The 27,556-nt window shown below is 37.3% G+C and overlaps 1 protein-coding gene across 1 annotated transcript in view; it reads right to left on the bottom strand.

Moving 5' to 3' along the window:
- The window catches only part of SKAP1 (src kinase associated phosphoprotein 1), a 256,565-nt gene that overhangs the window by 215,527 nt on the left and 13,482 nt on the right, over nt 1-27,556 (bottom strand). The window contains exon 2 of the mRNA XM_044744416.2: nt 11,395-11,500. Coding sequence (XP_044600351.1) covers nt 11,395-11,500 — 106 coding nt within the window. The remainder of the gene's footprint in view (nt 1-11,394; nt 11,501-27,556) is intronic.

Raw genomic sequence — 27,556 nt, 5'->3', positions numbered from 1 at the left:
AAGGAGAAGACACATTTAGGCCGGAGAATCAGTAGGCTCGCTGATGGTCCGGGGAGTGAAGGATGACTCCGGGGATTCTGCCCTGGGAGCCCGGGCTGAGGGAAAGCAGAATTAAACTTGAGGGGTGAGCAAAATACAAAATAATGAGTTTGGTTCTGGACACTCAACCATTTAGGATTCTTCTGGCTACAAGAAACAGAAAACCTGACTGAGACCAACAGAGGCTTAAACAAGTAGAAACTTATATTTCTTCCCAAAGGGAAAGTCTGGAGGCAGGTGATTCCAGGGTTGATGCAGGGGCCCAACAATAGCGCGAAGGACCTGAGCTCTCCCCATATTTCTGCCCTAACACCTGAGAGCAGAGTAATGTCTTAAGCGGCCTATGTTACTTCAACATATTGCTGTCTCCCAAGCAGAGGACTGTCCTGTGAGAGGCTATCAGAAGTCTCTCCTTACACTTCTTTGGCCAAAATTATATCTTATGCAAACCCTAGACCAACCACTGGCAAAGAAGAACGGCTTTCAGCTTATGATTCATCCCTAGGCTGGTGGGGTTCTGTTGTCAAGGAAGAATGGAGGGTGGCTGTAGGTAGGCATCCAGCAGGGTCTGCCCCAGCTCTGTGAAGCTGGAGATATCTATGACACCCAGAAGGTGCTAGCCAGTGTGCTGTGTGGGGCCTTGGAGAACTGCAGTTGAGCTGTAGAACTGACAGTCATCCCTGTACAGAGGAAGATGTGGAGCTATGGACACGCGTGCAAATGTCTAAGAAGAAGGTGCTGAGGACAGAGGCAGGCCTGAGGGCCAACTGCGAAGAGGGCAGGGTGGAAAAATGAGCTGAAGCAAGAGCCATAAATGCAAGGAAGAAGGAAAACCAGAAGTGGCTATTATCATGGGAATTAACAGATGGAGAATTTTTTAACTTTCTGAGGAAAAGCAAGTTATCAACAGTGTCACATGCTACAGGGAAACCAAATAAGACAAAGACTGAACAGTGTCACCTGGATGTGGCAATTAGCCAGTTACTGGTACTTTGGCAAGAGTAACTTGACAGGAACAGAGGCGAGATTACAGGGGACTGAAGAGCGACTAGAGAAGAGGAAAGCAGAAATGACCAGTCTAAGCTTCTGTTTCAAGAAGTTCATCTGTAAAAAAAAGAGATACAGGACAGTAGCTAGAGAGGGAATCACTGTGTAGATTGCAATGTTTTTCTTAATACTAGGAGAGATTTGAGCATATTTATATGATGAATGGAGAGATGTAACAGAGAGGGGAAAGCTAAATTTAAAAAAGAGAGGGTCTCTGGGGAGAGTGGGAGCGGTGGAGTGAGGACAACTGTGAGCCAATGCTTCAGTCCTCAAAGAGTATGAGGAGGGACTCTGAACTCAAAAGACGACAGAGGGACAGAGAATTGTAAAGGTACATAGACAACTCTCAAAAGAGGAGAGGTTTGGGACAAGATTGAATAGTAAAAGTCTAAAAGTGGCAGCAAGGAGTTGAAGAACACCAACAGCACTTCGGAAAATAAGCAAACTCTATCTAAGATAACTGCAAGCGACAGTACCCTGCAGAAGAGCCATGGCTTACCTAGGCAGAGATGGAGAAAAGAGGCTGAGGATAGAGTGGAGTTTGACTACAACAGGACGTGGATTCTAGGAAACACAGGGGAAAGGATTAGAAGAGAGGTCATCAGGAGAGATGAGAGACAGTGGAGACAAGGAAGTGCAAAGCTCATTAGGAAAGATGATGACCAAAGGCAGAGGGCTGGTGACAGGCCACAAAGACATGGAATGACTGGCATCCATGCTCCAACAGAACTCCAATACATGGTCAGCGGTCTTGTAATCTTTCATCACAGAATGTTAGAGAAATGTTATCATAGGAGACATCTGAAGAGATGGACACTATCTTTACAAATGGCTCTGTAACCCCTAACGCTCAGTAAAAAGAAGGCACCCTATCTCTGAAAAAGAACAGGTGGGGCTGGCTACTAAATGGGAAATTTCCTAATAAGGAGGGTCTCTTGTGCTAAGGTTTAGCCTAGGACCTAAAAACACATTTATAACAGTTTTCCCCCATTTATTCAATGCACATTATTGAACTCATACCACACGCCAGCACCCTGCTAGACGTTTTTTTTGTGGGTTTTTTGTTTTTTTTTTAAGATTTTATTTTTTTCCTTTTTCTCCCCAAAGCCCCCCGCTACATAGTTGTATATTCTTCGTTGTGGGTCCTTCTAGTTGTGGTATGTGGGATGCTGCCTCAGCGTGGTTTGATGAGCAGTGCCATGTCTGCGCCCAGGATTCGAACCAACAAAACACTGGGCCGCCTGCAGCGGAGGGCACGAGCTTAACCACTTGGCCACGGGGCCAGCCCCCGTTTTTTTTTTTTAAATGAACATAAGACCATCTATGCCTTTAAGGAGTTTATAGTGTCCAGAAATATGTATTCTGAGTTCCAAAACACTGAGTTTAAAGTGAACTTTAACATGATGTGTTAGAGCAGTGCATCTCAAATGTTAGTGTGCATACAAATAACCTTGGGGTCTTACTAAAACGCAGATTCTGATTCAGTAGGTCTGATTCAACAGACCTGAGATTCTGCATTTCTAACAAGTTTCCAGGAGATGTTGATGTTGCTGGTCCACGGGCCATACTTGGAGGATCAAGGAGCTAAAGACTCTAGCAAAAAAGATTCCTTGCTTTACCTTTTCTATTTACACTGATCTACAAAGTCTGGAGACCCTTTCCTCTTTTCCTTGCTAACTCTCCTATCAATCCATTTTTCTAATAAAAAAGGGGGAAGGGGGCAGAAAACCTCACAAAGGGCTTTTTCTTCTAAGCAACTATTAGCTACACACACAGCTTTCATGGAATGTCAAACATCTATCTCACGTGATTAAATACTTCTGTGGAACCTCTAATATTTCAAACAGGGCATCTAGATATTCAATGAAAGAATACGAGACTAGGAACAGCAATTAATTCTAGTTATGCCATATGGCAGTATAGAACACTGGCTGGAACCTGAAAACTCAATTTCACAAGAGTCTTACTTATTCTGAATTTTAATCATTACAGGATCAGCAAACATATGCCTACCAACCTGCTCCATTTACACAAAATTCTGAAGAATAATCACACTGCACACTCAAAAATGATTGGTTTTTCCCAAATGGACTTAAAATTTCTCTCCTACCAGATTCTCAAAATAAAGTAGCTGCTGACAGCTCCAGTTTAATCTCCCTGTTAAAATCTTCAAACAGTCCTTTTAATGCATAGTATCGCCTGCTTTCTTAACATGTTCATCGTCAGTCCACAAGTGTGCACAAGTGTTATTTTCTCCAGTTTTGGATTCCTCGGCCCTGGGGCTGGTTCCAGCGCTGGCCCCACTGGCCCTGTGAACTGCCTCCAACTCGCCTGTCACTGCTGAGACACCCATTCCACCACGTTCTCTCCACTTCACCTCTCTCCAGGATGAAGTCATTATCATTTTCAACACTTACTCCATCCCCTGTCCTCTTAGAGCTAGGATACTTTCATCTCCTCTACTTCTAATAATTTCAAGATAAGGACAGAAAAATCAGTTCTCGTTCGGTGAACTGTTGTCTCCTGTGCTTGCGAGACTATCCTGATATCCCCTGAACATGTTTTAGTGATAACATTCACTGCACTAGGGCCAAAATGATTTTCTGCCACTTTCAATTCCAGTTCAATAAAAGAATGAGAGCTTTGTTTCTAACCTCTGTCATTTTTAATACCATAAAATGATTTAAAAAATGTAAAATTGAGTTCCATTTCCTACTGGACCACCAATCTCATATTAGCTTTCCTTTTATCAAATTTATGAGAAAAGCCAGAAATTGCCTTTCCTTAAAAAAAATCAAAATTTCAGGATCTCCTGGGTAGAATGTTTGAATTGAATTTCAGCTCTCAATAATTGCTGGCCTAGAAGTTTTAAAGAAGCATAAAAGTTAACTACTTAAAGTTAGTTAGTTGTGTCAGACATAACAAACTGGAGGATTATGCCCTAGTCTGCTATCATCCAAAAGTAATAAGGTTATTCCTGGAAAACTACCATCCTAAAAAAATCACAAAGATGTTTATTACATTTCCAAATTGAGGAAGTCTATGGTTTTCTGAAGCCACAGTGAATGAAGTCTATGGATTCTGAACTGCAAAGTGAAACAAATAATGGTTTTGGCAACATTACACTATGAAAATTTTCAAATACGCACAAAAGGTGAAAGAACACCCATATATACCCATAACCTAGACTCTATGACTCACATTTTGCTATATTTGCTTTGTCACATATCTATCCATTCATCCTATATTTTTGATGCATTCCAAAATAAATTGCAGACATTAGTATACTCCATCCTTAAACACTTCAGCATGCATATATAATTAACTAAACTTCAATATTTATTTATAGTTCTTTCAAACCAATAATCTTTTGAAAGCTGTCAATTCATTTTTTGGTAATGGCTTGATTAAATAAGCAACCAATTAGAAATTCTACATTCTACATCCTAATCTTTTATTAACTCTGTTACTTTGAGTAATTTCTCAGTTCTCAGTTCTCTCATCAATAAAGGAACAAAGGCACTTGGTAGACACGGTAGAAGGTGTCAATTATCAAACTGTAAAATGGACCTTGTGATTGTGGGAGAATTCACAAATGAGAGACACTCACCAATATAACGTAGAGAAACAGCTAATTATGTGGCCATAAAGTTTTCTGTAAATTAGAATGAGAACCCCAACAAGGCTCACAAACTCAATAGGGAGCTTGAGTTTCAGCATTTAACGATAATGCATCTTATATGAGCCACACTGTATCTATGATAAAACAATCTGAAGCGGGACTACTGAAGACTGGGTCACTCCAAGTGGGAATTTTGTAACAAAGCACTAGCATCAAACTGGAATTTTCTTGGCTTTGCAAAGCCGTGGTATGACTGATTTGTAAACTGCCTATTAATTGACTACAGTAAGAGCTGCCACAGGGATAGCTGCCCCTTCCTTTACGAGCTGTTCATTCCCTTACACTGACTTTTTTTTTCTTTTGGAAGATTGGCCCTGGAAGGGGTATCCTTTGAAGCCTGAAGAATCAAAGCTACTGCAAAGCACTGCTGAGAGTTTTGAAAGAAATATGAAGAAACTACATTGGACCTGGGGCGACAGGCTGAGATCTTCCCAAACAGGTCAGCAGTTGGTCTGTAAAATATTCCCATTGCCAAGGAGGTGGTGACATCTTGTGTAAATCAAAAACTAAAACCCTAAGATATCTCATTTCCATTTTAAATGCATGGGGGTTAAATATGGGCATCTAACACTCGAGAAGTTCCTGTGGGATTGATTTTTTCCCCCATCTTCTCTGAGCCCTTTGCTGAGTGCAATAAGTAGGACTGCATTTCATTATCCACCCTGCTAGCACTGCACTTCAGGGAGACCAGATGAGGCTACACAGTGGGAGAGAAGATCCGGCTTCCAAAGAAGAAATGATTCACACGGTGTGATTACAAAAACCCACTTTAGGCCCATCTCATTTTCAAGAGAACCATGAAATAAAATGAAATCCCAAGGAAATGAAATTTCTTGCATCATTTTCCAAATTAAAAAAAAAAAATCATAGCAATAGCATAAAAGAAATCAAATAGAGATTTCAAGGTTTGGTTGGTAATGTTTGCACTTCTGTGACATTTGGAAAAAAAATAATTCCAAACTACATTTCGGGGGAGGCAACATAAAAAGAAAACATAAGATCATCGTTAGGGGAATCTCCTACTCAATCAGTCAGTGTTACAGAAATAACATCAGAACAAAGAGTTTGGCTCCTGACAGCTGACCCAGTGCTCTAACATTGCTCTCCCCTTTCCTCCAGTTTCACTGTAACACAGGAAGTGGATACAGGTTGGGTCTATATCAGAAATAAGAGAAAACAAGCAAATTAGAGAAAACCACAATCAGGAAGGCCCCACACCACAAGGTTCCTGGAGATCCACAAATAGATGAATACAGAGAGGCATTTTTTCATTGGCTTTCTACAAGCAGGGAAAATAGCACAGCATGGAGACAAAAGACCAGCTCATCAAGAGAGACTTAAAATCAAGGCCAAAGCAAATGGTGGTAAAATGAAGACAGTAATTTCCTACAAATGATCTTTTCACATAATGTATGAATTAAGAGCCTCCATTTATAGACAAAAGAAAAGCTTCATGTATTAAAAAATTGACACTGAGGATTTTCTGAGACCTTCCAAGACAAATCCATATTGAGAAGATAATAGGAATGTGCTCAAGTGATAATGATGGCTATAATTCTATCAGGAATAAAGCAAATTTCAGTGACCTAACTATACCGATAAAGAGTGGTGCTCAACTCATTATTCTAATGGGTTAGTCCAGCCTGAAGGGTGCAAGCTCAGTTACCTGCCTGCCTCCTAGGTCACATTTCAAAATTCCTTTCACTCTTGATAGAACATGTTATTCTGTTTAAACAGCTCAGTACTGGGAATTTTTAATAAAAAGTTTTGATAGGAACAAGTTTATTCATCCAAGCTTTTTTTTTTTTAAACCTACCTATTACTATTTACGGGAGTGACTTATATAAAGTATTTATTTTATGGGATGCCCAAAGGGAGAAGCTTCGGCCAACTGACACCACCATAACAGCTCAACGTAAAGGAAAAAAAACGGATCAATTTAATCTTGAAGCTGGTACTAAATCCAAGATACCCTCAAAAGTGAAAGAATAAATAAAGTCATCATCATCACAAAATTAAAAGGAGAACTATACATTTCAAGGCTGTTTTGAAAGGACCAGAGACTTGCTAAGAAAGAACACATAATAAGATGATCTTCCTGTACGGGTTAAGCCAAGAGACGCACAGCAGGTAACATTACATCGGTCTCACCTGTAGAACGTTTCAGACTAAAAGAGCAAGAAATATAACCCCTCACTCCCAGATAAGTATACCTCCAAAGATCTTTAACACAATTGTGAAATCTCAACATACGCTCACTGAATAATAGAAAACTAGTACAGGAATTTGGGCATAAAACTGATCGGGTGAGAGCCCTGAAGTAGTTGTGGGTTTTTGTTTTCTTTCTTGGTTTAAGGAAGGGAAGCATAGACAGCACCGGAAAAGGAAGAAATGAATTTTTAACCTTTGAGATGTGGTCAAACTATTGCTATGACTTTGGAGCCTTTGCAGAGCTCTTTAAACTTAGATGGATTGTACAAGTACCGCCTACTCTTTTTTTTCCTGCGTTGGCACTGAAACTCCAGTGTAAGTAGCAAAATGAACAACAGAAAGAGATGTTATGAGCAAAGATCTAAACTTGCGAGTGACACAAATGAACGAACAGCACATTACACATTGGTTCTCTTGATAAGCTCATTCATTTGAGTGTGTTTTGCTTTGGAGTTTTAAAGCCCAATAACCTGCACTTAGGAAAAGTAAAACTCTATGTAATTAATGGCAATGATATTCACAGTAAACTACTTTGAAACTCTTGCTCCCAAGAGTTGTGTCAGACTAACTCCTTGTCTTTCTTCCTAGAATACAGAGACATCAGAATGATATATTCTCAAACTAAATCCTGTCTTAAGGCTAAATCCATGTTAAGCTGAAAAGAAAACTTGAAGTTCCCAAAGAAAACTGGAAATATTTTTATGATATTTGTATTAATGTATCATATTTCACGCAGAGCCATGTGCTAGCCACCCACAATGAGACATGTTCAAGATACTCTTTCAGCCAATAATTTAAATGTCCTGGGTTTTGTGGGGTTTATGCTGTAATCCTGTTACACAAAGTTATTTCTTTATTTCTTTCCATTTCAATATGCTATCAATCTACCTGTCTCTTTTTGGAACTCCTTTAAGTTTCACAGAAGGAAATAATACTCCGAGTTTGTTTCCATTGGCTCTGGCCTTCACTTCCAACAGTGAGCGTAAATGACCAGCTGTTCCAAAACGGGCCATGTAGAGAGAACAAGTCCGTACCTCAGTAATGACAATACTCTATTTTCTTCATCCCTTCACCCATTCTCAATGTATTCTTGCTGTCATATGGCCTCCCCTGAATCAAACTTTTAAGGAATTCCTGACTGTTTCTCCAAATGCATCAGAACGCCATCAAGCGTCGGAGTGTAGATCGTGTCTGATTCCTTCCAGGTGTCTCACATCTGGCGCTGATCCTGCAGTGACCGCTGCAGTGTAACAAAGCAGGAGGGGCCTCTGCCTGGCTTTCTTCACAACTGTCCTCTACAGAGCTCCATGAAAACTTGCACTCGGAATGTGAGAGCTCTTAGTTTTTAAAGAGAAGGTTTAAATGAGGAGGCAGTTTGAAGACGAGCAATGAACATCACAGCTCAGGACATCGAATACCACAACAGGGCTTCATTTCCTTGGAATCGCAGAAATTGCCATCCGTTTTTTATTTCGTCTTACATGGAGAACATTATGCTTCATTGGTAACGCTTTTAAGCCAAAAAAAAACTAGTATATAGATGGAGATACACATACAATTTTTTGGTGGTAAGTCTGGGAGGAGAGAGAATAGCTCAGCTACCTGTACTGAGAAACAGATGAGCACATGGAGGACACCCATGACTCTTGACTCAGCTCTCATTTCCTGGGGTCAATCAGTCCAGGCCACAGAAAGGTGACAAGTGGCTCATTATAACAGCTGTGATGGAGTCAGATGCTTAATTCATAGCAAGCCCACAGCTGTGGCAAACACCACTGAATTCTCAGCCACCGTAAAAATTCCAGCCAAGCTCCCAGAGTTCACCCAGACTCAAAGGCAGTGCTACGTTCACCTCTCTCCACCCTTTACATTCTTGAGCAGCACAACTTGAGGAAAAAATCAAAGGAACTAAAGCAAGGACACAACAAAGACAGAGTGGAAAGCAGTGGGGGGGAAATATATAAATAGTATTTATATTTATCTAGTGGCTTTCCCAGATTACCCTGCTAGAGATTTCTTACCTACCTTCCAAATAAGCCTTTGATGTGCCAAATTATAGTTTTAGTGAGGTTCCTACCCCCCAAATTTACCAAGCTCCTAAAATATTATAGCTATAATATGACTAAAGATAAAACTTTTTAACATGCCACAACTAGAAGGACCCACAAACAAAATACACAACTAGGTACCGGGGGGATTTGGGGAGAAAAAGCAAAAAAAAAAAAAAAACTTTTTAAATGACTTTCAATACTTCTTTTCATGTTACTCGGCAACTTTCCATATGCATTTAACTCTCAAGTTTGATGACGTCCAAATTTCTTTTCACACCCAGTTTTTGGGGGAGACACAACTGCCACACAACAAAAGTAAATGTGGCTGGCGTTGCACAAGCTTTCAGCGCTTTCAAAACATTGGTATCAATACATACAAGTGCCTGAAATTGACCGGCCATAAATGAGGCTATAGAGGCAATATGGCTGCAGAAGAGCATTCAGGGAAACAAGGGTTACATTAACAGGACGATGATTGAATGAGTGGATGTAAGGCGATTTCAAACAGCTTGCCAGAGGAAAGCCTCATTTTTCCATTTTCTTGTATGGTATCTAATTTCTGGCTCCTCATTTCCTCCGTGATCTGATAATTATGAAATTCTAAATAAAGTGTCATCTTTCTTGCAACAAATCAATGAACAGAAAGCTCCCATCAACAATGCAGATGTTTCCTAAAGCTCCTGCTGATTATTTCCTGAATGTCTATCCCACAAACCACACAGCAAGTTCTTTGAGAACAAGGAACCTTCTCTATCCCATGACAAACACAGCTTCTATATGTGGGTGCCTGGGTGTGTGTGCGTGTGAGTGTGTGTGCATGCATTTAAAAAGAGAACTGAGAAGTAATATGCAACTAATAACGAGTCACCACAAGATGACTTTTTTTTTTAACCACTTTCAGATTGAAATTTAGGCCTTTCCAAATGATGTGGTAGAAATACATGGAGAGGAAAATTTCTACGCATTCTATATTTGTCCCTACACAAGCAGTAAAATTGTTTTTCATTCCTAATCACAGATTTATACTAATAGTACCACCATATATACAATTATATTTTGGGCATCCTTCTCTCTGTAATACAATTTAAAACAATTCTCCCTTTATTCCTCATGCCATCCTTATAATAATCCTATAATACAAAGGTTAACTTTGTATTATAAAAAATAAAAAATTCTATGGGTTACTAACTAAGCCTTCAGGTACATAACTAAGCCTAAATTTATCCACTAATAAAGTAATATCATGGCGAAGTTTGTTGTAACATTCTTCCAGCCTACCAAAAATTTATAGATACTCTAACTTTTGCAAAAAGCCCCTATCTTCTGCATTCTGTTTGTTTCAATTATTCAGGGCAACCCAGGCTGATAATTACACAGTCCCCGGTTGCTGAGTAAAAGTGATGCTTAATTAGCCAGCAGGAAAGATCGATTAAGATCCAGCAGGGCATCTTGTGAGGTTCTCTCACATTCCTGGAGGGAACAGATTCTGGCTGTGCCCTTCCAAAGGATAAAAATTCCTTGCTTCTAAGGAGTTTCAGTGAGGTTTCTAAAGTAGATGCTAAGATCGGTCAGCCACACAAATTAATCCCAGTCATAAACCTGCAGATGCTCTCCCTTTTCTAAGAGGACTCAGTTCAAACATTCTGAATCACATTGCCACTAGGTTCGAAAAGGCTTAAAGTAACACTCCTTATCCCCAACTCTTGTTCAGTTACCACATTTCAAGCAAGAGGTGGTGGCGAAAGACATTGCAAAGGAAAATTTTTATTTCTTCCTCTCCCAAGCAGTGTGTGCATCTGTCAGATGTTCACATTCTGGAAGGCACAAATTAGGTCAGGGCCTTTATTAAAGAAACATAATGAGCATGATATTCCAACCCAGTCTGAGACTAAGACATGCCAATATAGTCAAAGAATCAACTGGATAAGTCTGGTTGAAGTTTCCCATCAGGGAAGGAGATGTGGAAGTGAAATCAGGATCAAAAATCATAACGAAAATTAATGATCTCATACTGCCTAACATCTTCCCTTTAGTAATGTGGACAAGCATAAATGTTTAGCCTTTCACACATTTTGCAAAAGTGTTCAATAAAGACCAACATAACAATCCAAAGCTAAAAGGAGAATAATTATCTTAAGATACACACTTATCAAAAGATTTCTATTTTGGTAAACTATCTACACTAGGTATGCCCATCTACCTCCAATCCAATTCGGTAAATATTTACTAAGCCTTTACCAAGGATAAAGAGCTAAGATAGGCATGTCTTACCTTGTTAATTTATACAATATTAAAGTAGATTTTACTGATTATAAATTGTTCTAAAGCTTATGAAGAAGAATGATGGAACCAGTTCATACAAACCTAGTTCTGACTTGCTGAAAGCCCCGTAGAATATGGTCCCTGTGGTCCTTTGCACCAGCACTGAGGTTCTCATTCCGCAAACCTTCTGCTAGGAACTCCTCAGCATCTAAAAGAAAAGGAAAGTTGATCAACAGAAAAGAAGTACTAAAGGAGAAAGGAAAATCTGAAGGATTAAGAAATGGCTATTATTTTCTCTTTAAAAACTTTAAAGTTGCAGACCCACGTGAATGTACTTAACGCCACAGCACTGTACCCTTAATAAAGGTTAAAATGGTAAATTTTGTGTTATTCATATTTTACCAGAATAAAAAATAAATAAAACTTTATATATGCCTATAAGTGATACCTTCTGATAATCATGACCTTGCTATGAATTTAGGAAGCTAATGTATATATTAACCACAAGAAATAACTAGAAATAACTATTTTCTAAATCACTTTAAAGAAACATTTAATGTTAATTATCACTGATGGCAGAGGATGGACTGTCAATTTCATAAACATATAAATATTACAAACAGGTCATAGAAGGTCATAGGCCAATAGAAGCTAGAAAGAAATACCAACAAATAAAGCTAACATAAAAAATAGAGCTGAACTGTAAAATCAAGAACAAAAAGGGCAGGCATTCAAAGAAGAAAAATTAATTAGCAAATGCATCATCAACGAAAATGACAATGCAACCAAATGAAGGAACTCACACGAAAAAGAAAAATGTGTCTAAGGGAAGGAAACTGCAATTAATGTGAACATACATTATAAAATAGTGACATGATGGAAATATATAATATGAAACACATCATGTTATGTTGGAAGAAACAGGGGGGATCTACATATTTTCAAAGATAAAATACATTGATAATGGGTACAATTGCTAGAAATACTAGCTACACACTTTCTTATGCATAGAAGGGTTACCATTCCCAAAAAGCATATAAATAATATAGTTAAAATTCTCCATCTCCAAAAATAGTGCCTATAATAGGAAACTGTATCTTTCATGCTATCAAAATAATGTTATGAATTTATACAGTTGGGTAACATTAGGATAAAATTAACAAAAGAAGCACACTTAAAAATTTGTTCAACATCCACACCATTCACCACCACCAAACAAAAAAATCCAAGATAGCCATCACCAGGACTTTTGATGAGATATAAAGTTCTGAAAATTGAAATTTTCACAGAAGACTACCATCAACTTCCAGGCCCTGCATCACATCTATTGCATACGTCATTTAATGGTTTCCTCCAGGGTCCTCTGAACTCTAAAGAACAAGGATATGAGAAGTTGAATTAAAAGTAAAAATAAATGGTATCCGAAATTCAATTGATATAATACACCATATTAATAGAAAAAAGGACAAAGACCACATGATCATTTCATAGATGCAGAAAAAGCATTCAACATAATTCAACAGCCCTTCATGATAAACAAAAAAGCACTCAACGAACTAGGAATAGAAGGAAATATCTTCAGCCTGATTAAGAGCATCTACAAAACCCCACAGCTAACATCATACTTAATGGTGAAAGACTGAATGTTTTCCTCCCATTCCTAAGATCAGGATGTCTGCTCTCAGCACTTATAGTCAACATTGCTCTGGTGCTAGCCAGGGCAATTACGCAAGAAAATGAAATTAAAAGAGTCCAGATTAGAAAAGAAGAAGTAAAACTATCTCTATTTGCAGATGACAGGACCTTGTATATAAAAAAAACCCTAAGGGATCTAATAAAAAAGATTGGAACTAATAAAGGAATTCAGCAACTTTGCAGGATACAAGGTAAATATACATAAATCAATCACATTCTATATAACAGCAATGAACAAACCAAAAATGAAACTGGGAAAATTTCCGTTAAGATAGCATAAAAAAAGGATTAAACAGGATAAAATTAACAAAAGCAGCACAAAACAAACTCTGAAAAGTATAAAATGTTGCTGAAAGAAATTAACAAGACATAAACAAATGGAAAGACATGCATGTTCATGGATTGTAAGACTCAATATTGTTAAGATGATAATATTCCCCAAATTGATCTAAAGATTCAATGCAATCCCTATAAAAATCTCAGCTAGCTTTTTTGCAGAAATTAATAAGCTGAGTCTAAAATTTATTTTAAATTAAGGAGACCCAGAATAGCCAAAATAATTTTGAAAAAGAAGAACAAATTTGGAGGAATCATTATTTCTGATTTCAAGCCTTACTACAAAGCTAGAGTAATCAAGACAATAAGGTACTGGCATAAAGATAGACATATAAGCTCTCAGGAATAGAACTGAGAATTCAGAAATAAAGCCTTACATTTATAGTCAATAAATTTTTGACAAGGATGCCAAGACACTTCAACAGGAAAGAATAGCTTTTTTCAACAAATGGTGCTGGAACAACTGATTATCCAGATGCAAAGAAAAGTGCAGTTGGACCACTACTTCACACAGTATACAAAATGAACTCGAAATGGATCAAAGACCTAACTATAAAAGTTAACTATAAAACTCTTAGAAGAAAACAGGCATAAATACTCATGACCTTGGATTAGGCAATGGTCTCTTAAATATGACACCAAAAGAACAAGCAACAAAAGAAATAAATAAATTGGACATCAAAAATTTAAAACCAGGGGCCAGCCCCATGGCTGAGTGGTTAAGTTCACGTGCTCTGCTTTGGTGGTCCAGGGTTTCACCAGTTCAGATCCTTGGCGCGGACATGGCACTGCTCATCAAGCCATGCTGAGGTGGCGTCCCACACGCCACAACTAGAAGGACCCACAATTAAAAATACACAACTATGTGCTGAGGGGCTTTGGGAGAAAAAGGAATAATAAAATCTTAAAAAAAAAAAAAAAGGAGGGGGGGAGCTGGCCTGGTAGTGCAGTGATCAAGTTCGCACGTTCCACTTCAGCGGCCCAGGGTTCACTGGTTTGGATCCCAGGTGCAGACACGGCACTACCTAGCAAGCCATGCTATGGTAGGCTTGCCCACTTTATATATGTCCCACATAGAAAGTAGAGGAAGATGGGCACGGATGTTAGCTCAGGGCCAGTTTTCCTCAGCAAAAAGAGGAGGATTGGTGGCAGATGTTAGCTCAGGGCTGGTCGTCCTCAAAAAAAAAATTGTTTTAACTATTGTGCTTCAAAGGATGGCACCAAGAAAGTGAAAAGACAACCTATGGAATGGGAGAAAATTTTTGCAAATCAAATAGCTGATAAGAGACTTATATGTAGAATATATAAGGAACACTTACAACTCAATAATAAAAAGACAATGCAATTTCAAAATGAGCAAAGGATAGGAATAGATACTTATCCAAAGAAGATACACTAATGGCCAACAGGCACAAGAAAAGATGCTCAACATTGACTGTCGTCAGGAAAGTGCAAATCAAAACCACAATGAGATACCACTGCACACCCACTAGGATAGCTATAGTAAAAAAGATGGAGAATAATGAGTGTTGTCGGAGATGGAGAGAAATTGGAACCCTCATACATTGCTGGTGGGCATGTAAAATGGTGCCACCACTTTGTAAAACAGTCTGGCAGTTCCTCAATAGGCTAAACAGAAAGTTACCATATGAGCCAGCAACTCCACTACCAGATACATACCCAAGAGAAATGAAAACAGGTGTTCAAACAAAAACTTGTACACAAATGTTCATAACAGAATTATTCTTAATAGCCAATATGTAGAAACAACCCAATGTCCATCAATTGCTGCATGGATAAGTAAAATGTGGTATATTTATACAATGGAATATTATTCAGCAATAAGAAGAAATGAAATGCTGATACATGCTACAATATGGTTCAATCTCTGAAATTATTATGCTAAATGAAAGAAGCCAGTCACAAGGGCAGCATATTGTATAATTCCATTTACATGAAATATACACAATAGGCAAATCTATAGGGACAGAAAATAGATTAGTGGATGCTTAGAGCTGCAAGACGGAGGGAGGGGGATGGGGGGTGAAGGCTAAAGGGTTCAAGTTTTCTTTTGAGATGATGAAAATGTTCTAAAATGTATTGTGGAAATGATTGCATAACTCTGTGAATGTACTACAAACCATTGAATGGTACATTTTAAATGTGTGGGTTGGATGGTATGTGAATTATATCTCAATTCAGTTCTTAAAAAACATAAACGAAATTGAGGTCAGCCCCGTGGCAAAGTGGTTAAGTTTGGCATGCTCCACTTTGGCGGCTTGGGTTCGAGGGTTCAGATTCAGGGCGTGGACCTACACCACTTGTTGGCCATGCTGTGGTGGTGACCCACAGACAAAACAGAGGAAGATTGGCACAGATGTTAGCTCAGGGCGAATCTTTCTCAGCAAAAAATAAAATAAAAATTTAAATAAATAAATAAAACCAAATGAATAAATAAATGACATCTACACATATCCTTCTGAACTTTCAAAATTCAAGGGAAACGAAAAACATCCCTCAAACAGCCAGACAGAAAAAATAAGTTGCCTACAAAACAAGAGTCAAAATGGCCTCTCCATAAAATAAGCATCAGAAGATGAAATTTTTACAGAGTTTTAAAGGAAAAACACTGCACTCACGAATTCTAAATATAGCCAAGATGTTGGTTATATAGAAAGAGACCAGAAAAACATTTTCAAACAGTTGTGACTCTGAATTCTTTCTCTACATTCTTTCCTGAAGAAAATCTTTTCAGGTATATACTCTGATTAACAGAGAGAAAAGAGGTAGCGATGAGTACAAGTTAAATCTAGATAACTGTGGTAACTATGGTTTAAAACTTATAAAAAATATCAAAACTAATTCTTAATTAAGACGAGATTCAGCGTAAAAAGATGTAATAACCATGTGAACGACAGTTAGGAAAGGACTAGCGAGGAAGAAAAACAAGCTGAATTATTTATTTACAGAGGGCCAGTGGGTGCTATTCCATCCTTGATGGTGATAATTAAAGAAAATGGGTTTAACTACAATTTTTCAAAATGCAGTGTAATAAAAGTAGAATAAAAGGTTTAAAAAATATTCAATATAATAAAATATAGAAAAAAGAGAAATGAGGTGGCATAAAAATAGAACTCAGGAAATAAGATAACATATCACTGATGACAATAATTGTGAAAAGTTGGACTCCCCTATTAAAAGTGAAGAACATCAGACTACGTCAAAAGATAAAATTAAATTTAATTACTGTTGAAAAGAAACTCACCTAAAACAAATGAAGCTGAAGTGAAAAGAAGAGCAGTATGCAAAACATCCCAGGCAAATTGTCTTAAAAAGCAAGATTAGCAATAACCATATCAAAGTAGAACTCAAACAGGCCAGCGGTCATTTTATTTTACATAAGGTACAATCCACTATAGAGATGACCTGTTATGTTCTAAATAGCACAGTACTAAAATATATACTGTGAAAATTATGAGAAAAATAAGTGGAAATGACTGAAAAAAACAATTGTGATGTCAACGTCACTACTAGTCTTTAACAGATTAAGTGGATAAAAATATATAATTATTAGGGGAATTATGTCCAATAGAAATAAAATACTAGCTACACATATAATTTTAAATTTTCTAGTAGCCTCATTTCAAAAAGTCCCCGAAAAAAGAGATGAAATTAATTTTTATTGATTTTTATTTTATTTAACCCAATAGATCCAAAATATTATCACTTCAACATGTAATCAATATAAACATTATTACTGAGATATTTTAACATTTTTCTAGTAAATCTTCAAAACCCAGTATGTATTTACACTTAATACATATCAGTTCAGACTAGTCACATTTCAAATGCCCGATAGCCACATGTGGAGAGTAGCCACTACACTGGATACTGCAGAAATAGAGGATTTAAATAATATAATTAATAAGATAGATAATAGAAGTGGCTCAAACTCTGTAACCTAAAAATAGAATACACCCCTTACAACTGTTATGGAAAATTTATAAACATTGACTAAATGCTAGATTACAAAGAACTGTCAATAATTTCTTAAAAACTCAAAATTAGAAAGATGTTATTTTATGACCACAATGAAATAAAACCAGAAATTAATATTTAAAAGAGTAAATAAATCCCTCCACATTTAGACATCGAAAACACACTCCTATATATATCGCGGGTCAAAGAGGAAACTCAAAACTATAATTACCACCTACTGAGAAAATAGCCTGTAAAAAATATTATAAGATATGACCAGCATTGTACAGAGTGACAAATTCATAGACTTAAATATTTCCAGTATTAAATGAGAAAGAATGAAAATAAATGCAATAAGCACTAAACTCAAGAAATCAAAAAAAAAGCAATAAAACAAGCCTATGGAAAACAGGAGGAAGGAAACAATAAAGATAAAAGCAGAACTAATAAGTCAGAACAGTAGCTGCCTAACTGTGCTCTCTGGAGTCATAAGCATCTGATAAGGACGAGAAGGAGCTTGGAGAGGTTGAGTGAGTGGGACTCTGGGAAACTCCCTACCTTCCCCTCACTCCTCTTTGCTTTAATTACAAGCACCTGGCTTTTGTCTATTTATACACTGGGATTTCACAAAAGATTTTAATTTTGAAAACGTTTCCACGGTACAACTTAGTGGTTAAAAACCACCGAACTTAAAAAGAGTGAAACAGATGTATAAATGATAAATAAGTAAGAGCTGGGATTTTTCAGAGGTGAGGGGGAAATCCGATAAATTGATAAACCGTTAGCAAATGTAATCAAGGAAAAAGGAGAGAAAGCACAAATACATAGAAATTAGGCAGAATAAAAGGGAGCAACAACAAATACAGAAATTTTTAAAAGAAAAAATGTTATACTGGGGCTGGCCCAGTGGTGCAGCAGTTAAATTTGCATGTTCCGCTCCCCTGGCCCGAGGTTAGCCTGTGCGGATCCCAGGCAGGGACCTATTCACCGCTGATGAAGCCACGCTGTGGCAGCCACCCACATATAAAATAGAGGAAGATGGGCATGGATGTTAGCTCAGGGCCCGTCTTCCTTAGCAAAAAGAGGAGTATTGGCAGCAGATGTTAGCTCAGAGATAATCTTCCTCAAAAAAGAAAAGTTATAAAGTTGGGGAGATTTCAAGATATTTTAATTTTCTTCTTTGTGCTTTTATGCGCAATTTGAATTTTATGACAGTGGGTATCATTTTTACACCTCTAAATGGTTATTTCCAAAAATAGAGTGCTATCTAAACAAAACAAAATGTCATGCAAATAAATTTGAAAATCTCAATGAAACAGTTTCTGAGAAAAAATAAATTTCTAAAACTGAATTGAGAAATGGAAAACCTGAATCCTGAATCCTGAATAGGGTAATAACCAGAGGGAAAGAAGAAAAGGTTGCCAAAAAGGTAAAAAAAAAAAAGTTCGGATTCATATAGTTTTATAGGTGTCTTAAAGCTTTTAAGTAATAAATAATTCTTATTATACATAAACTATACGAGAGCTTGGAAAAAGAGAGAAAGCTTCTCAAATCATTTGATATAAGCTAGCACAACCCCAGTTCTAAAAGAGCACAAAAAGAGCATAAAAAGTTAATATAGATACAAAAGTCCTAAATAAAATACTAGTGGATCAAACCCAGCAGTATATTAAAAGAATAATATAAAAAGTTTACCTTGGGAATATAAAGCTTCAATATTAGCGATGTATTATACCTTTACTTAATAGGTGAAAAGAGAAGTCTATGCAAACTTCTTGGTAACTGGGAAAATCTCATATGATAATATTTATTATCTATTTGTGACAAAACTGTATTAAATAGAAGTAAAAGAATACCTTCTTAACCTAAGGAATTCATATACCACAAACTAGCATCATATTTATGACGGAAAAACTAAAGTCATTAGGCTTAAAGAACAAGATTGGTTTGCTAGCTACTCTTACTATCAATTCACATTGTTCTGGAGGTTCTAGACACAAAGAAGCCTAAGAAGGAAAAAAAAGGTCATTATGTGCAGCTATTATAACCAAATACATATAAGCTGAAAACTATCAACCTGAAAAACTTTTAGAAATTGTGAATTCAGCTGGGTAGCCAGAAGACAAATATTTTAAAAATCAATAGCTTTCTGGGTCATTACAGAACAGCTTGTGTTGGACCAACCTTCCCACAGATAAGAATTGTCGACACTGGACAAAATATAAAAAAACAACTATTTTAAAGCACCAAACAGCAGCCAAAAGCAGGCAGAAATTGGTGAGGATTTGATGCTTGAAAGAAAGGGACTACAGGGTAAGACTTGTGTTCATACAGGTTTTCATCTAAGGGTTCTCCTTCAGCTCATGTGGTCCAGAAGCTGGGGAGTTCCCTTAGGCAAGAAGCTTGGTGGACTGAGGGACAACATCAAATGCCATAACTCACAAATATTTGGAGTCTCAGAAGAAGAGCAAAAAGAGACTAGGACAGAAAAATGTACGAAAAGAAATAATAGCCAAAAATTTGCCAAATTTGGTGAAAAATGTAAATTTGCACTTTCAAGAAGCTCAGTGGACCTCAAGTAGGATAAATATAAAGAAAACTAAACATATGCATATTACAGTGAAACTGCTGAAAACCAAAGATAAAGAGAAAAATTTCAAGGAAGCCAGAGAAAATGAGCCATTACATATAGGAAAATAATGAGTGGAATGAGAGTTGACTTTTCATCAAAAATAATGGCGGCTAGAAGACACTGGAATGACATATTTAAAGTGCTGAAAGGAAAAAGAAAAAAAATCTGTCAAAACAAAATTCTATATCCAGTGACAATAGCTGTCAAAATGTGAAGGCAAAATAAAGGCATTTTTCAGATTAAAAAAATGAGAAATTTTTTTGCTAGGAAACCTGCACTAAAAGATATCTAAAGGCAGTTCACCAAGCTGAAGGGAACTGACACCAGAGGGAAACTCAGATCTACAAGAGCAGCAAAACGCTAAATAAATGGGTAAATAGAAAACAGTATCGCTTCTTTCCTCTTTCTCTTAATTTCTTCAAAAGACAACTGGCAATTTAAAGCACAGATTATAACACTGCATTGTGCAGTTTACAACATATGTACATGCAAAATATATGACAACAACAGAACAGAGGATGGGGGAGGGGAGTAAATGAAACTCCTTTGGTGCTACAATGCTAACTCTGAGCAGACTGTGGTAAGATAAGGAACATACTGTAATCACTGGAGCAACCATAACAAATAAAATAAAGAAGTATAGATAAAAAATATAAAGAAATTAAAGTAGAATACTAAAAAACATTTGATTAATTTTTTAAAAAGGCAAGTGTAGGGGCCAGCCCGGTGGTGCAGTGGTTAAGTTTGCACATTCTGCTTCTCGGTGGCCTGGGGTTCGCCTGTTTGGATCCTAGGTGTGGACATGGCACCACTTGGTAAAAAGCCATGCTGTGGTAGGCGTCCCACATATAAAGTAGAGGAAGGTGGGCATGGATGTTAGCTCAGGGCCAGTCTTCCTCAGCAAAAAGAGGGGGATTGGCAGTAGTTAGCTCAGGGCTAATCTTCCTCAAAAAAAAAAAAAAGGCAAGTATAGCCAAAAAATGTGACAATTAGAAAACAAATAGTTAAATGGTAGACCCTAAATCCATTCATAACAACAGTCATACTACATGTAAATGAACTAAACACTTCAATTAAAAAGCTGAGAATGTCTGACAATAAAAAATGCAAGACCCAGTTACATGCTGTCTACAAGAGACACACTTTAGATATAAAGACACAGATAGGCTGAAAATAAAAAAATGGAAATGATATGGTATGCAAACAGCAAGCACAAGGAAACTGGAAAGGCTATATTAATGTCAAACAAAGTAGACTTCAGGACAGGGAGTATAACCAAAGATAAACAAGGATATTTTGTAATGATAAAAGGGCCAAGTTGTTACGAAGATAGAATAATTATAAATGTGTATGCACATAACAACAGAGCTTCAAAATACTTGAAGCAAACTCCAACAGAACTGAAGTGAGAAAAAGACATATCTACAATCATAGTTGGGGATTGTATAACCCTCCCTCAGAAAATAACAGAACTAGACAAATATTCAGTAAGGAGATAGAGGACCTGAACAACATTATCAACCACTTTGATCTAAGTGATATTCTTAGAATGCTATATCCAACAACTGAAAAAAAACCCCACAAAACAACACAACCACGTTTTTTTAAGTGCACATGGAATGTTCACTGAGATATACCTTATTCTAGGCCATAAAATAAGTCTTCATAAACTCCAAAAGTCTAAAATCTTACAGAGCATGTTCCCTGACCACAAAGGAATTAAGTCAGAAATCAATGACAATGAGATATCTAAAAAGCCTCAAAAATTTGAAATAACCTAAATCAAAGAAGAAATATTCCTCTCTGAACAAACTGAACGATTATAAAGCACAACATATCCAAATCTGTAGGACACAGCTAAAGCCACGCTTGAGGGAAATGTATAGCTTTAAATGCTACACATTTAAAAAGAAGAAAAGTTCACAATCACTGATCTAAGTTTTCACCTTAAGAAACTAGAAAAAGAAGAGCAAATTAAACCTCAAGCAGGAAAAAGAAAATAAAGATAAGAGCAGAAGTCACTTAAATAGAAAACAGAAAAAAACATTGGTTGGTTCTTTTAAAAGACCAACAAATCTGATGAGCCCCTAAGGAGTTTATCAAGATTCATAAAAGGAAAAAAGAAAAAACACAAATTACCAATATCGGATTGAGGGATCAAATGTAGATTGAGAGGGGAAAGGGAGAAGAGATATTTCTCAAACTTTAGAAAACAAACACCAACATATTTACCTTTCCCTCTAACAAAAAAGGTCTTGCTGTTCATTGTAGAAAATTCGGAAAATCAAGAAGTTTATATTAGGAAGAAAACTGCAATTACTTGCAATCCCAACACTCTTTCTTTTCTTCAATTCTCTGCTAACATGACCTTTTTATTTTCATTTACAAAAATGAGCTATCAAATGTTCTGAAGTTTTTCCACTTAATGATTATTGGTTACGTCATAGATCATGTAATAAACTGTTATATAACTATTTAAAAATAATATTCATGAAGAAAACTTAAGGAATTGAAAAAATTCTCACAGCCTATTTTTAACACCACACTGAAGAAGAAGAAGAAGGAAGAGGAGGAGGGGAAGGGGGGGGCCAACCGGAGGGAGAGGAAATTTCAAAAAGTCATTTAGGAGGTTAGGGGATCGTGGGAAAGAACGCAGACTGTAACAATGTAATCCTAACCGTATTACAAGTATATGAAACAACCTCACTGATGGAGAGGGGGAAAGATGCTGACCTAAGTCACCTTGCTAATGAGTAGAGTCTGTAAGACTAAAGGCAAAAGGAACTGCACATAAATGCTGCACTCTAGTCAATAAAGTTGTTTTCTATGGGTGTACGGGTTACCAATTCTTTTTCTTTTTTTTTAAGAATGGTCGCTAACAACTGTTGCCAATCTTCTTTTTTTTTTTAAAGATTGGCACCTGAGCTAACAACTGTTGCCAATCTTTTTTTTTTTTTCTGCTTTATCTCCCCAACCCCCTGTACATAGTTGTATATCTCAGTTGCAGGTCCTTCCAGTTGTGGGATGTGGGACGCCGCCTCAACGTGGCCTGACGAGCGGTGCCATGTCTGCGCCCAGGATCCGAACCCTGGGCCGCTGCAGCAGAGCGCAAGAACTTAACCACTCGGCCACGGAGCCAGCCCATGAGTTACCAATTCTTATACTGCTATACATGTATACTCTAATCGAACAATATACATGGATGGTGAATGGTGACAGTCAGGTTTCTCACTGTCGGAGTGGAAAGGAGAGGAGCAAATAGCAAGAATAGTAAGGGAAGGAATCTAGAATGAATTAGAGTTTGAGACTTCAGTAAAAATTCATGTTTATATAGATACAGATGGCAATATATAGAAATTTTATAGATAGAGGTATATATGGGGTTACTATTAACACATATGTTTCTTTGCTTTGTCAGTTGAGAGGGCCTAAAAGAAACAACATCCCAGTAACAATGAGCACACCTAGCACTGAGATATTTGTTTCTAATATCAATCTTCGGTAAAAGGAACCAAGGCTCCTTGGAAAGACAGCTGACTCTAGGACTGGGGCAGGAAATGCAAGATGAGCCTGGAGCATCTTGTAGTGTCAGAAAGTAAGTACCCCAAACACACACACACACTGATGGGGCCTGTCAAAAGGGGCACAGGAGCCAAGTAAAGGAGCTCCCAATGGCCAAAGGGGAAGAATTTGAGCAACAAAATAAAGTAATACTGAATTCTAACTCAAAGTATAAAACAAGGACTCATGAGTCCATACTGACATAAATAAATAACTAAATAAATTAATAAGTGGGAGAGAAGAGACAAATCTCCAATGCAGAAGAATTCCAAACAATTTATGTAAATACTCCCCCTTAAAAAAGGGGGAGCATAACTCTCGTCCTTTAAGTGTGGGCTGCACATGGAGACTTCCTTCCAAAGAATGCAGCATTGAAAAGGAGAAGAAAGAGTAAGTTTACAGTGGGGGAGCCTGACAAGCACTACATCAGCCAGGTGACCAAGGTCAACATCAACAGTCACAAATCATGTTGATAGTATGTACCCCTAACATGTGATGAGAATGGCGCTTTACCTCTATAATCTTCCTCCCAAAAGCCATAGCCCTACTATGAGGAAATGTGGACCCAGCGTTGTCAGACCTCCTGGGTTTTTGGTTTTTAAAGAAAAACTGTATCTTGGATTTTCATGTGAACTGTCCGATTGTTTGAAACTCTGTGTAGGCATAAATGCATATACCTGTATATATTCATCAAAAGACATGCACAAGAATGTTCAGAGGCATTATTTGTAATAGCCCCAAACTGGAAACTCCCCAAGCACCCACCATCAGAATGGATCAGCTGTGGCACAGTCACCGTTCCTACACAGCAAGGAGAAGGAAGCAACTAAAACGTCACACAACATTATGGGTAAATCTCACAAGATAATGTTGAGTGAAAAAAAGCCAGTTACGAAAGAGTTCAAAAATAGGTAAAACTAAGTTATGGTGTTAGAAGCTAGATAGTGGTTACCCTGTCTGGGTGAGGTGCTGGTAATTTTTTTCCTTGATCTGGAAGCTGATTTCATGGGTGTGTTCAGTTTGTTAAATCTATCAAATTGTACAGTGATTTGTGCACTTTCCTTTTATACTCCAATAAAAAGTTAAAACAAACGACAACAACAACAAAACTTATAGCCCTAGTCTAATCATGAGAAAAGCATCAGAAAAATTCAGATACAGGGGCATTCTACAACATGCTTGGCCAGTACTCTTCAATACTGTCAAGGTCATCAGAAACAAGGGAAGTTTGAGAAACTGTCACAGCAAGAGGAGTCTAGGGAAACTAAATTAAATGGGGTATTCTGGATAGGATCCTGGAACAGAAAAAGGACATTAGGTAAAAACTAAAGAAAACAGAATAAACTATGGGCCTTAGTTAATAAGATATCAGTATTGATTCATTAATTGTAATAAATGTATCATACGAATGTAAAATGTTAATAATCGGGGAAACTGGGGGAAAGGAAATAGGGGAACTCTCTGTACTATCTGCTCAATTTTTCTCTAAATCTAAAACTGTTCTAAAAAATAAAGCCTATTATTTTAAGAAGAGTGGTATATGGTATAATCTTAACATTTAGTAAAAAAAAAATGGAGGGGGGATATTGGGTTAAATTCATTCATTAACCCAATCTTTATTGAGTCTTTCCTACACATTGGTCAGGAAATGATAAACTCCATTTTTAGGTAGTGAAATTACAAGCTATTTTTATCTTCTTCATATTTTTCTACATTTTCTAAATGTTCTAAAATATGTGTTTTAGAATATGAAAAAATTAAAATAAAAATCATTATACAAGCATTAGGTAATATTACTTATAGTTTGCATAGAGAGTTTTAATTTTTCTGCCTCATCTTCATTTCCTGCAGTGGTAGCAGGCTGAGCTGGTTCATAGTTGTGAACAAGAAAGAAGGCCACCCAAGCAGAGAGAAAGGGGGAATAAAGAAGATCCTGTGGGAGAGGGGGGCTAAAGTGTAAACTTTATTCCTATACATGACAAATACAGACATGTATTATTTGGAACTTCTACTCTCTTTACTAAATTCTTATAAGTAAAACATCCTACGTAATTATATTTGTATATACTGAAATTGTTAAAAGGGAATCAACAGGATATAATGATACCCCAGTGATGTCACTAAGTACAATTTGATATTTTTATTATGGCTCTACTTTTTAAGTTTCACTTCAAACTACTTTTTTGAAAGGCTTCCTTTCAAAACACTGTAGATGTTCGTATGTTAATTTAAGTACTTGTTCCTTCACCTGCAAGTGTCATCTACTCAGGGGAATAAAATGACACAAAGACAACCTCTTCCATCTGTCTCATCGGTTTTTTTAAATATCTGCTCTAAAAATATACCCCAAACTTACTAGATGAATAAGTATATAACCAAGAAAACATACATAAGTCAAAAGCAAGGGTTATATGAGGGATTATATATCTAGTATTATATACACTTTCCAAGTAATTTTATGAAGCCACCATAACCAATAACAAAACTTGATAAAGATATTAAGGAAAGAAAATTATAGACAAGTATGTAATACATTTGCCTTTCAACTTAGAAGATGATGCTAGCTATAGTGATTATGACCTGAAGGTACCTACCTGAGCCACCCTGCTCAGAAACACACTACTCATCACCGAACAGGAAAGAGATTTTAAAAGGTCCCTCAATACATCACCTCCCATATTTAACCAAGCTCACCACTCTCTCTGCCGGGTTTTCTACTAAGTGATTAACCTTTTACAAACAAGAACTTCTAACATAAACATCACGTCCCACCACATCAGGATGCCTCAGGCTCCTGCGACTGCAAAACCCAGTGTGAAAAACACCACTGCCTGTGTAAGAACACTCCTGGGGCGCCTCTGACATCACAGCACTCGCTACATATAGCACCTGATGCTACAGGGTCTGCACATGGTTACCTTCAACTGGTGAATGAGCAATACCACGTGGTGTAAATGTCCTCACATCAAACAGAAAAGACAAAATTGGAAACATACCGTAAGCAATGCCACTTTTTTCTAAATGCAATTATTCTTGAACAAATATTTATTGAGTACTTTTTACTTGCTAAGTCCTGAAAAAGTAAACAAGGTAGATCTAAACTCTGTCTTAAGAGTTTACAGCCTACCAAATAATACAGACTTAAACAGACAAGAATAACCTGTGATATGAGCTGTGATAAGGGAAGTGATGAGGCAAAGGATCACGGTAGAGGCACCTAGTCTAGAGAAGAAGATAAGTCAGGGGAGATCTCCCAGAGAACTGACCTTTCATCTGAAACTCCCAAATTAGCAGGCCAAGTGTGTATGTTGTGGGTAGAGGAGAGGCTGAGAGTTGGTGGACTGAGGAAAAAATGGCGCACGGGAACATCACGTACAAAGGTCCCAAGGCGAGAGATCTCAGTTCTGAGAGACTGAAAGAATTTCAACTTGGAGGACAGAACATAAAGGTTAGGGGTGAAAGGGACAGTGGTGAAAGATTATTCTGGAAAGCAGGGCTGTAGCAATATACAGTATTTTGTACTAAACGTACTATATAATGATTTTAAGTCCCATATTTAAAAGCTAAAACACAGTTCTGGCAAAGATGCATCTTCCTACTATAATTCACAGATGCCCTAAAACATAGATTCCCTCGACTTCCAGGCAGCTTATGGACATCTATTCCAGCAAGTAAGAGTAGGAAAAGAAAACAGAAGGACCAGGGAACAGAGGGTCTGTGGAACACAGAGACAAGATATGATCATCACAGCCCTGGGAAAGGCCGCTGTAGGATCTACAGCCAGCTGAAACTCAAGACTACTAGGCTCTGTAGACTGGTGAAAGTTTCTGACCTTCTCCCAAATCTCTGACCTTTGCCCATTTATATGGCTACTCTTGTTTATTCGGAGGACAATGACGTCTTATGGAATTACCTTTTTCAAACTACTAAAAGATAAAGGTGCCTCCTTCTGTTTTCTAAGTAATGCTCCTAACACACCAAAAGAAAAAAATATTTAAGTCAGTGTTCCCAGCAGTTGCAAATGTTTTTTTGTTGATACACGTTTCTAAAACTCAAAAGCTT

The sequence above is a fragment of the Equus asinus genome, chromosome 13, assembly GCF_041296235.1.
Source record: "Equus asinus isolate D_3611 breed Donkey chromosome 13, EquAss-T2T_v2, whole genome shotgun sequence".
NCBI lineage: Eukaryota > Metazoa > Chordata > Mammalia > Perissodactyla > Equidae > Equus > Equus asinus.
The sequence above is the reverse complement of the archived record's forward strand: the minus strand, read 5'-3'. Positions and strand labels throughout refer to the sequence as shown.